Source organism: Achroia grisella, unplaced genomic scaffold (genome assembly GCF_030625045.1).
Source record: "Achroia grisella isolate CSIRO2021 unplaced genomic scaffold, CSIRO_AGI_Agris_v1 utg516, whole genome shotgun sequence".
Lineage (NCBI taxonomy): Eukaryota > Metazoa > Arthropoda > Insecta > Lepidoptera > Pyralidae > Achroia > Achroia grisella.
In genome coordinates this window covers 561,804-573,913 of record NW_026712909.1, presented here as the reverse complement: position 1 = coordinate 573,913, position 12,110 = coordinate 561,804, and the positions used below count along the sequence as shown (strand labels likewise).

The 12,110-nt window shown below is 30.9% G+C and overlaps 1 protein-coding gene across 1 annotated transcript; it reads right to left on the bottom strand.

The window, feature by feature from the left end:
• Positions 1-771: 771 nt before the first annotated feature.
• LOC131847106 (carboxypeptidase A2-like) lies at positions 772-11,374 on the bottom strand. The gene is made up of 15 exons (XM_059196574.1): positions 11,301-11,374; positions 10,752-10,903; positions 9,862-10,022; positions 9,262-9,387; positions 8,529-8,625; positions 7,072-7,218; positions 6,354-6,592; positions 5,823-5,956; positions 5,423-5,605; positions 4,819-4,952; positions 4,325-4,485; positions 3,402-3,524; positions 2,717-2,822; positions 2,270-2,416; positions 772-1,260 (listed from the first exon to the last, which is right to left on the bottom strand). The coding sequence occupies exons 2-15, from the start codon at positions 10,830-10,832 to the stop codon at positions 988-990; spliced, it is 2,112 nt and encodes a 703-aa protein (XP_059052557.1). The 5' UTR covers positions 10,833-10,903; positions 11,301-11,374; the 3' UTR covers positions 772-987.
• Positions 11,375-12,110: the final 736 nt, after the last annotated feature.

The window sequence follows — 12,110 nt, the reverse complement described above, 5'->3', positions numbered from 1 at the left end:
TGTCAGACATATTTTTTTAAAAACATTGAATAAATATATAAAATCCTCAGAATTATTATAGCAGTAGTTTGGCTCGACGAAATGGTTTGGATTGTATCCATATTATAACAAAAACCACAAGAGCAGCAAATTTGGCATGCATTCGAAAAATATTTTAATGTAATAGGTATTTGCCTACTTCAGTTCTCTACATGTTGCTTGGTTTGAATATGGTTTACAAACATGACGAGGTAAGTAAATACTTACTGGAAATTTGATATATCTAATAAAAATTAAAAGATTAATATTCATACGTTATGTTGAATTAAAATAGTGTATAATATAATAATTATTATTACTGCGGATAAATTACACAGCTCCATCCAGTCCTAAGCTGAGCAGGGCTTGTGTTATGGGTACTAGATAACTGATAGAAGGTCAGTTAGCACATCGTGACAAGTTTATTAGGAATTTATCCCGATGGATTCCAGGGGGAACCGCGTGGAGGTCAATCTGAAGACTAATATTTTGCAAATATATACATAATATACATAAAAAACAACCAGGCGGATACAATCATACTTATGAATACAAATGTTTGTATTTATGAGTATGATTGTTGACTCGGATCGAACTCGCGACCATCGAAGGTACCTAGGGCGGTATGCCAAACCGTTAGACAACCGAAGCCATTATTATAGTTAGAGCGTTCATAATTATGGTACGTACTTTAAATAAAACGAAACGTTTTGTTTAATTTGAATTTTTAATTATAATAAACTTAATGCAGACATGATTTATATTAGGTATATTTTTGGGATAATAAATAAAAAGGATATCATAAACAATAATAAAAAGATTTTGTCTATACTACTTCGCGCCAGAACAATTGAAAATCTCGTGCGTGAATAATAAAATGTTACTGTTTTTAATGGATTTCTGATATTTAAATATACTTACATATATAGATGCCCTATATATATTTATTTCCAAATAAACGTTGAAACATCATTTTGGGCATACACATGATTGTGAACTTATACACCTTGTATCAATAAATTCCATCAGCCTTAAAACACCGTTGAAGACTTCGAGAGAAGTAGAAATAATTTCTTCTTTGGGTAAGAGGAACCTATGTTTCTTTCCTCTCAACTCTATCATATATGAGTAAGGTATGTTGGCGACAGCATAACTCCAGTCTGTGCTAGTACCGGCTGCAAAGTACATGAGGTCTTTGGTGCTGCCGACTTTGTAAGTATGACCACTAGTTTCTTTGATGGCCTGCAGGAAAATGAAATTATTCACACGCTTAATAATAGACTCGTTAAATCAAAAAAGCACGTTTAATATTATTTTTAATGCACTTTACGAAACGTGGGAAGTATCTAATTAAACATTATATTAAGTAGCTTCTAATTATATTAGAAATATATTAAAATAATAGCTATATAATATTTAAGTACTTTTGATTAGTATTTTTTATTCTAGCGATAGCGGTATTCCTAATATTCATTTAGCCGAAATATATTATTAGTTCATCCGGTAAACGTTATTTTGATATATAAATTAATCAGTTATCAACCGTCGAGAGAAGAAAATTATTAAAGTATTTGCTAATATTGCTATTAAAAAATAGGAATTGATGGTAGAAAGATGAACATTTAGAGTTATACTTTTAATGCCGAATCATAAAAATATAAAATAAATAATTGTCTTAAAAATAAAAAATAAACATTGGGATAGACTATCCTCGTCACTTAGGACTATGAAAAAATAGTTTACGTCCTTTTCTTGGATCTACTGAATAGACATACACAATTTCATAAGAATCCGTCAAGCCGCTTTGTAGGATTTTAGTTACAAACACTGTGACACGAGAACTGAAATTTATATGTACATTAGATACATGAGTATATATAAAACGCATGCAGGGGCGAGCCTACCGATATCACTCGAAATAATTTGTTTTATTAACGGAGTTATCCATTATCGGATAGTTAGTCAGTAAATTGACACAAAGTTTTTAGACCACATTGTAATTGCTTAATTTCGGATAGGGAAATAAAAGCCATTATTATTCGAGAGATACTTTTCGTATCTCTCGTTGCCCTAAATCAATTTATATTTCAACGGTAGCTTTTTTAATTGCCACGTTGAGTTTATAGAGACGACAGTTAAGAATATTCCACTACTCCTAAACTACGATTTGACTATCCCATCTGGTATTATGGTTGAGAAGGGATATATTTATTTATTATTGCTTAATAATTTTGATGAACTTAATACTAACTTTGGCCATTGCTGTGCCGCCTTCAAGCAGTTCCACATAATCAGGACAGGGATCGCCTGTGTAACCCCATGGGAAGATTATCACCTCTCCATAGCTATGGAATGACAGGAATGCTTTGAATGTTGCCCCCGATTCTGTAATTGTCCGCTGTAAAGAATTGTAAGAGACATAAAGTCTTACATTATACCTGATTATTATTATTAATATAATATTATTATTAAAATAGCGAACAATGTAGGTTTTAATTATAATGTCGTTTAGTACCATTTCGAATACCTACTCTGTTCCCTAGTTTATATCGAGATATCCAAGAGAGATCATATTTATATATATAAATAATACCTACAGTTAAATAACAAGTGCCAGTTAAATTAGAAATTAATACTGGCAACATGTTCAATATGATTTATAAAATATTTATTTATTTAAATTTTAAATTCTAATTACCCTAACAGCGTCTGTTTCAGGTTCAGAAAATGGTTTAGAACCTCTGAAGAAAATATTTCCAGGATCCTCTGATGATCCCTCTTCATCTTTCTCGCCCCAACCATAGCTGTAAAATTACGATAAATACTTATGTAACTAATAGCAAAAATATATTATTATACCTACCTATAATAATAATAACCTTGGACAATTAACACTTCGCCATCTAGTCCCATGGTAAGCAGAGCTTGTGTTATGGGTCTAGTATCCATAACACAACCTCTATTTACCGTGGGATATAAATATATAATATAAAACCGATATCATTACTTAAGTATATATATGTTTTGTAAATACATACACAATATACATAGAAAACACCCTGACAGATACAAACAATTCTACTCATAATACAAATGTTTGTACCATGCGAGGAATCGAACTTGCGATCATCAGAACTAAAGCGGATTCCTATACGGCTAGATCACCGAGGCCGTCTTATAAAATAATTATTATTGATTCATAATAGTCAATAAAATATATGGTATTGCACTATAACAGCTCAACTAATTGTCATGAATTTTATATTAGACATACAACTATAAGATCTCATTAATCAATATCCTAGCCATATAGATGAAATAATGAATAAAAGCTACCATACAAATAAGGGCTTACAAATTAGTAATCTAGTAACTTAACTTACCTGAAATTTCTATTTAGATCAACGCCAATACACTCCCCGTACTTGGCTCTGTTTTTCCGCCACATGCGGTCATGCGTGTGCGTGTACTCGTAACCATCTGGGTTCAGTACAGGTACTATATACCTATATGTAAAATATTAATAAATAATATCAGGAGGGAGATGCTTATTCTTTCCCATTGTAGATGACTTTGAACAAAGTTCAGTAAAGAAGAAACATGAGAACGTTACACAGAAGAAAGTTCAAATTGCAAAAGATCGATCAATACTCATAATATTAATAGATAGATTTAAATACAAAGTTGCTGTCCCCAAGTATCGTTTAGAAAAAGTCAATTGGTCTTTTATGGGACTAGGTATATAAATTTACAATAAAATACCAAAGGATATATTGGAATTACCCTTAAATAAATTCAAAACAACTGTTAAATCATATTTACTGAGAAAAGCCTATTACTCACTAACGATTACTTGAATGACGAGCGTGCATGGCAATAGTTGTTCATGCACGGGACTTTCATTTAATGTTAGACATAAACACCTATATAAATATACATTGCAAATAAACTGGCTTTAAAAAAAAATCAATTGAGTTTCTTGCTAGTTCTTATCAATTGGAACTGAAAAAAAAACGGTATGAAAAAAAAAATTATATATAAAATATTACGTTCATAAGCGGCAAAAATGTCCTACATGAATAAATTTAAATTGAAAAAAATTTTTTGAATTTGATTTTAAAGTTTAAGTAACCGATAACTAATTCACTTAGAGACAGCATAGCGAATGGATGTTTAAAGTAGTCCAAACTAGGAGATATCTATAAATTAATGATACGATTGAAGATGTTATGAAGACTTTGACATTATATTTAGAAATTATCAAGCATACCGTGTATTTATCATGATTCAGTTTAGTGTGGCTTACCAGTCTTTGTTAGTGATACTGACAGGTTGACTTTGATAGGTCCTAGTAAGTTGGTCTGCTATGTACGTAACTACAGCCGTGGTGATCCATTCGCGGGGGTGAATTGATCCGTCCAACCACACACCTGTGTTGTCGTCATTGCCATTTGAAATCTTCAGCATCTGTAATGTGAAGATAAAGGTTTACTAGTGACAGAAGATAAATGCTATCTATAGAATAAGAATCTATAGTCTTTAGATAGATAGATAGAGAGAGGAGTGGTTTAGAATAAAATATATTTCCCTATAATTTAAGTAAATTGTAGGAAATATTTTTTTTAATTTATGAAGTCAAAAATTGGAATGGCAAACTATTTAACGGCTCATCTGGTGAAAAGTGATTACCATGGCTTACATCTATGATCAGGACCAAGAGCATCACGTTATGATGCTGTTACGTTGTATCCCAGTTTCTGAGGATTAAATTTTCATACCAGTTATTATCGAAAAGTATACCTTAATATCTCGGCCTTCAGCTGAATTTCCAATAGTAGTCACCGTACAAAGGTATGGATACTCTGCAGCTAAAGTTTCCAAGAACGCGTATATGACGTCCAAACGATGGTAATGTTTCCAATCCATAATAGGACCTAAAAGCAAGCAAACTTGGCTTTAATGTCATCTTGGATGAGTTGTTAAGGTGATACAATGTATTATTGTTAATAGCTTTTTACAACAACGTCTTGTAGCAGACTATTCCGTTATTGTCCCAATATTGTCTTCGAGTATCATGTCATAAAAGGAAAACATAGCTTGGTGGCAAGGAGCATAGAGTTTTATTTCCAATTTTCTTTCGCATGCGTTAGTTTGTATCGTAATCGCCTATTACGACCTTTTTATCTTGCGGAAGACGTAGTGACATTTTGTATCACATTGTTGTATTATAGTTATTCCGTTTTTTAATCTACGTATATTGCAATTATAATTATCTAAGTAAGATATATAATACTAGAGTAGATCAAGAACATTGTCCATAATAATGTGATGTTGATATGTTCCGTATTCACTCATACATTATTGTTATAAAATATCTACTATATTATACATTAGAATGTCTTACGAATGCCGACTGAATTTCTTCTAAAAGTTTCACCCTGTTCGCGGTCAACCATCGCACTAACATCTCCAATGGCCACAGAAAATGGGATATCTCTTTCATGCAGCATCCCAGATACTTGTGCCGCTCTAGATCCCTCCACCATTACATCCATTGTACTATGCTCTTCTTTCCAAATATTAATTGCTAGAAAGAGCAATATCATTTAAAAATGCAAATTATTACTCGTAAAATCGATTATAACTTGAAAGAGGCTTGGTAATTTTACAATTAGATTACTTAACGTCTTAAGTAGCTCCTTTGTTTACTATACATTTTTTTTAAATAAAAAAAAGGTGCAGATAATAGTTCTAATCGTATTTGATATTTTTTTAGATCAACGAAAGGTTCTAAATGTATATACCTCCTGTGGTGTCCAATGATTTCACAAAACATCTCTGACCTTCCTTAATAACTTTCACTTCCCACACTTGCGTTACATTTTTTAGATGCGCCACTTTGACGGGATATCGTAAAATGGGTAAAATAATACAAAAATTTAGGTTACTGTATTTCTATTTTTAAGTAATTAAGTTTCTTCTTGTTGTTATATAACAACTTGAAATTTTGTTTTGAAATATATATAACCCAAATTGATAAGAAATACTTTATTTTGACAATGTTTGTCAAACGTAACTTCCAATGATATATTACTTTTAATAATAAATGTATCTCTCTGTTGTCTAAACTCATTTTAAAATTAAATACTGAGAAGGTACAAAACCCACTCCTTCCATAATTTTTAAAATATTCTCTTTACCTGAAATCGCATCACGATGAGATTCGAAAACAAATTTATTTTATGTTAAATTAAATATGAGCACATAAGTGGATATTGAAAATGAACATTTTCTTTATATCTTACCTTTTAGTTTTATCTTCAAATCGATCCAGCTAACGTATATCCACAAATTCCATTAAAGCTTTAACACAATTCAAAATTTCATTGGCAGTTTCTTTTATTTCTTCATTAGGGAGTTTAAACTTATGTTGTTTACTTCTTAGCTCTATAAGATAACAGTATGGTATACCGACGGCCCCGTAGCTCCAATCATTACTGGTACCGGCAGCCCCGTACATTACATCTCGAGAAATGCCAACCTTATAAGTATTGCCATTGCATTCATGAATTGCCTAAGGTAAGAACATTATAAATATACATTGCCTATGATAAATGAGACAATGAATAAATGAGTGGTAATACCCTAATGATGATGAATCAGAAATTATCGCAGGAATAGATAATAATAGTTGAAGTAATGAGTAATTCTCAGTAGGCAATACTTTATAATAATGAACTTAGTTTGGAGAATTTACTGGTTGCGTATTCAATACATAGATACGATATACAAAACTGCAATATAGTCATATCAACCGGAGTTATTTAGGTAATAATGTTGTACCAATATTTGTGTAACGTTTGTTATGATAATAGTACCGCATTATATTACGCGATCGGCTTCGATACATCTCATACATATCTTGTCAGCCAATGTCATTAATTATATAAATCAAATCGAAAATAATGTTATTAATCCTGTAGGTCTATTTGGTCACAATTAATATTAAATATAATACTATATTAGAATATTCAAAGATTTTAAGATTTTTACCTTTGCCATAACGGTGGCCCCTTCGAGTAAGCGAATGTAATCATGACACAGTTCATCTTTAAATGCGAAGGGAAATAGTATGACTTGTCCGTAACTATGAAGTGTTATGTATACTTTGAAAGGTATGCTATAGTTAGATAATATGTCCTGAAACAAATAATGGGAAAGAAAAATCTGATTTGACTGTGATTATAAACTTTATACCTTTGGTGGTCTAGTGCTTTAGCCACTGCTTCACTTATGATGGTCCATTCCTTGCATGCTACAATTACACTACAGTTATCGAGTGCCCATAACATACTACAATGCGATGTGTGAATTGTGCAGGGTTATCATTCTTGCTAAACATTCTATTGGAAACAATTTGTTAGAAAATAAAGGTCATTAAACATTTTTAATATTATAGTATAGTTGTATACGCTCCTGTACATACTTTGTATATTTATACATAGATATAAAATGTAAAATAAGGTATCAAATATTGGAACAATTTAATTTGCATGTAGCGATTTAATTTAATGCAATGGAACGATTGAAAACCCGTATAATGAAACTGATTTACGACTAAATCCTGTTTGCAGTTTAATCTCAGCATCCTATGCTTATGACACGATTTTGGAATCAATAGTACAATGGTATAATTTCATAATACTATTAGAATATTTCAAAACGACTACAATATAAGTCTACAAAATGATACTAATATTTTTACCCAGAATTCAGTAAAAAAAACTTGAAATAATACTAATAATTATTGCAGGCTGCTTGGTCAGTATGGTAATAGTAAGCTATAATATCGCACTTCTATTTTAAGAAAAAGAACAGTAAACTTAACGAGTTTTTAAGCTCTAATGGAAAAAAATGTTCTCGTTAGTTACTATAGTTATTAAGGTACTAAAGTGATATAGCAAATGTAGTTATTTTGTAGTGACCTGGTTATTGTTTGTATAATATTAACATAGTTACTAAAATGATAATAATTTATTAATTAGTACATTTTTTCCACTTAAACACAGTAAAAAAAAAATTACATACAGTTGTGGTATAAAAAACTGCGTAGGTCCTCGTGGACTCGAACTTGATTTGTAAGCTCTGTTTTGTTTGTAGGGTGCAAATTAGGCAGTTAAATTACAGGACAAGAGGAATGACGTCTTATTCCTCCGGAATGGTAACGGATTAGTGTCACTTGATAATGTTATATTCGTATTACTGTCCATGTTCATAAATGTAGGTGCCGTCACTTATTTACATGAACAGCATTACGGCTATAATATCACCGAATACTATAAGGTAACTAACAGGTACTTCGTTACCAGTGTTATTAGTTACTTTGTACTGGGTCATATCATTTGCAACAACTCTAGTAAGAAACTCGTGCCCAGCAACTTCTATATGAACTGAACTTCTATATACTGGCTTGTTATGATGGAAGTTTGACTAAATAAATACGAGCTTACTCTTACTGCAGACGATTCTGGTTCCGAGAATGGTTCAGGACCTCTGTAAAATGCATTAGTGGGCACGTTTGAGGATCCCTTACCGCCCCAACCATAACTGGAAGATTACATTTCAAACATACATTTTCTTTTAAGACATACCTATATTTCCTTAATAAACAAACTCAACTTAAACTTTCCTTAATAACAAAAAAACTCAAAATAGTGTTTCGCAGTATTTTTAAGTGTGATTACTTAATACTTAATTATCAAACTGGTGACCCGTCCCAGCTACGTACACCAGCGGTTATATTATTGAAGTTTTATTAGGGATCCATAATTTATTTCTCGTAATAAATATAGCGTTACTCAGTTATAATATAGTATTTTATCGGTGAAAGAATTTTTCGAGTCGAGCCAGTAATCTTTGTGTTTATTCGTTCAACATATAAAAGAATATAAAATCTTATCCTTACTGTAAATAAATTCTGTTTGTTATAACATCCTGAAGTTTCAATAGTTTTAAACTTTCGCGTTTAGTATACATTATTAAGAGCGAGTAATAGACGGGTCTTCACAATATTAATTTTATGGTAACTATTCATTTGCTTTACTTGACGTTTTAAATAGGTTGTAATAGCGGGGGTCACGAATTGATAAGAGTACTTACAGCGATATCAATGTCAGTAGGTATTTGTAGTTTGTGCAACGAAAGACCGTGAAAATGATACCGATAATATATTATTTTATTAACCTGAAGTTTCTATTCAAGTCTACTCCAACGCACTGGCCTCCGTGCCAAGCTTTGTTCTTTCTCCACAACCTCTCTTTGATGTGAGAATATTCGTATCCATCTGGATTCATCACGGGTAGGAAATACCTTTATAAAAATATATAAAAAATAGATTAACGTATTTTATAGTGTAATTGAAGTAATACATATATTGTTTGGTGCACCTCATAAAAAATAGTGACCATCGAATATACCTAAATTATGAGTGCTGTTAATGTATAACAGCACTCATACTTTGCCGTTGCTAATGACTAAAGCATCATGTCTCGTTTATTACTTACATATAGCTATTTTAATTTCTTTTTGAACCTTTAAGTAAAAGCAGAGATCAAAAACACATAACTTTCATCGTGATAATTAAAAAGCTATTTTCAATTTATTTTATTTTATTTTAAAATTTATATCAATTTCAGTTTTACAATATTGAAAATATTGTAAAACTGGTATTGATCTGTATTCCGTATTTTTAAACAATAACAATTCTTAACGTTCAATTCAGATATCCAGAATAATTTTGCGATAGATTAGTACTAAGTTTTGATAACTTATAATAGATCTAACCAGTCTTTGTTAGTAAAACTAGACGGAAGATTCTCGAAGTTTTTAGATATGTAGTCAGCGATGTATTTAGCAACAGCTGGTGCAATCCATTCTCGCGCGTGTATTCCCGCGTCCAACCACACCGCTGCGTTACCGGCGTCACTATTTGATATCTTTAGAATCTGTAAAAAAATCCAAATTTAATAATACTAGTGGTCGCTCAGTGGTTGAAATTAGATCATAATTAATTAAAATTATAAATTTGAACATTATTAAGGTTTTATTGTCAAAGACTTTTATACTAGTGCGAAATATGTGATTAAAAAAAATCACAGATTTCGCCAAGGCTACACTTTAATCTATTCTCAAGTTCACTACAGAGTATATATGCGTTTGTGTGTATCAAATACATGGTACTGTGAGTAATAGTTTGTTTATTAATTAATGTATTTTTATGCATAATTAAATATAAATTATTAGATTTACTACACTCCGTCTTTATATAAATTATAAGGATGCAGGATTTCATACTTCTCCGTCCGAGCAATTTTTGCAAAAAGGGGTAGAACCACATACGTATATAGATCTCGGCATACAATCCATATTAAACATGATTCTCAGTCAACTATTCATGATTATATTTATTTATAAATGCATGCCATTGAAATATATTTCGATCTAACCCTAAATGTGCATTTATTCATGTTTCACTAGAGCCTCATTGGTATATATATATACCATTAAGTTAAGCGTGAACACTATTTTATTGTTATCAAAAAAAATGTATTTATAGCGTAAAATAAATCGTAAAGAAAGGCAGTTTTCATTTAGTTTTTTGTAACTACAGTCCGAACCATAGTAGCACGAAGTAATTTATAAAAATAGTCATCTTCTTATATATAATTGTTTACCTTTAAATCTCTTCCTTCAAGCGATTGACCGATTACTCTCGTTGTACAAATAGAAGGATAGTCATATTCCAAGTTGTTCATAAACGAGTGAATAACTTCCAAACGATGATAATTATTCCAATCTAAAGTAGTCTTAACTGGAGGTTTTTCATCTGCTTAAAATAATAGCAATGATCTTATTACCTATCTTATAATTTTAGTATCTCATTCGCATTTGTATGTATACACTCAAAAGTATATTTCAAAAGAGTTTTTTTTAATCCTACATTTATTTAGGGACCATGTTAATCAACTATTGCCAATGAACAATTTCTCCATAAGTGCGACTTTAGAATCCTCTTAAATGCTCTATTGAGAAAGTTTCAAGGAATCAGTTTTTTCTTCAGATTAATTCTGAACTATATATATTTTATACTTTTTTATTATTATTAAGGGGCCCCCTTGATGGTCAGCTTGTTTATTATTCATTTACATTATAAAGTAGATGATTAAAATATAAATGTTTACGATCATTCATATTTATATAATAAATAAAGCTTTGGTACCTACTTATATTATCTTTGATAACAGTATCTAGTTTTATGAGATCTGACAAATCAGGCAGTAAACTGTCCTTTACTGGTTGATAATAGATAGATAATATTTCTAATATTTTGTAACTTTATGTTCTACAATTTTCCGGCGTCATTTTTCTAAAGTAGATATTATTAAACACCCCTGATTTATAGGTTAATTACTGTTTGCGTTGAATTCAATTAATACATGGCTATAGAAATATGACTGCTTTTTACTGCACTATTTATTGTAATTTACTATAATTAGTTGCTTCTGAGAAATGACAACGACATTGTTTTGCCAGTTAAATGTTGGCAACGACTTTTTTTTTTCCATATTCGTCCATCTCCTTTTCAGTGATGGAACAGGCAAAGATCCTTAGACCGTACAGCCTAGTCTACCTTTAAACTTCTTCATATTTGAACAAGTGATGTAGTAGTAGTGGTATATTTTATTCACAAGTGGATAGGCAAAGGTACGAGACCATACAGCCTAATCTTCAGTAGTATTTCCATGAAATTCAAAAATTCTTCAAGGCGATATATATAAACTTAATATATATATTTTTAATTCATTGTTAGACCATTAGGAATGAATTTCATTATATGTACTTTTTTACTGATGGCTCACATCCAATACCTGGAAAAATTTATGCTTAATGTTGTTCCTATGGTTTCAAATAATATAGTACCGATAAACTTTTACCACTTTATTATTATTCTACTGGAAATGACAAACAAGTTCTCACTTTGTTAATCTATACTAATATTATAACTAAGAAAATTATGTGAGTTTGGGTATTCA

What these genes read in the sequence shown, in the direction of transcription:
- LOC131847106 (XM_059196574.1), bottom strand. Translation starts at nt 10,832, where the DNA reads ATGAACAACTTGGAATATGACTATCCTTCTATTTGTACAACGAGAGTA. An exon ending in CAGAATCGTCTGCAGTAAGA is followed by an intron (nt 7,219 to 8,528) that starts GTAAGCTCGTAT and finishes TATTTGTTTCAG; the next exon opens with GACATATTATCTAACTATAG. An exon ending in GCGGCACAGCAATGGCCAAA is followed by an intron (nt 1,261 to 2,269) that starts GTTAGTATTAAG and finishes ATTTTCCTGCAG; the next exon opens with GCCATCAAAGAAACTAGTGG.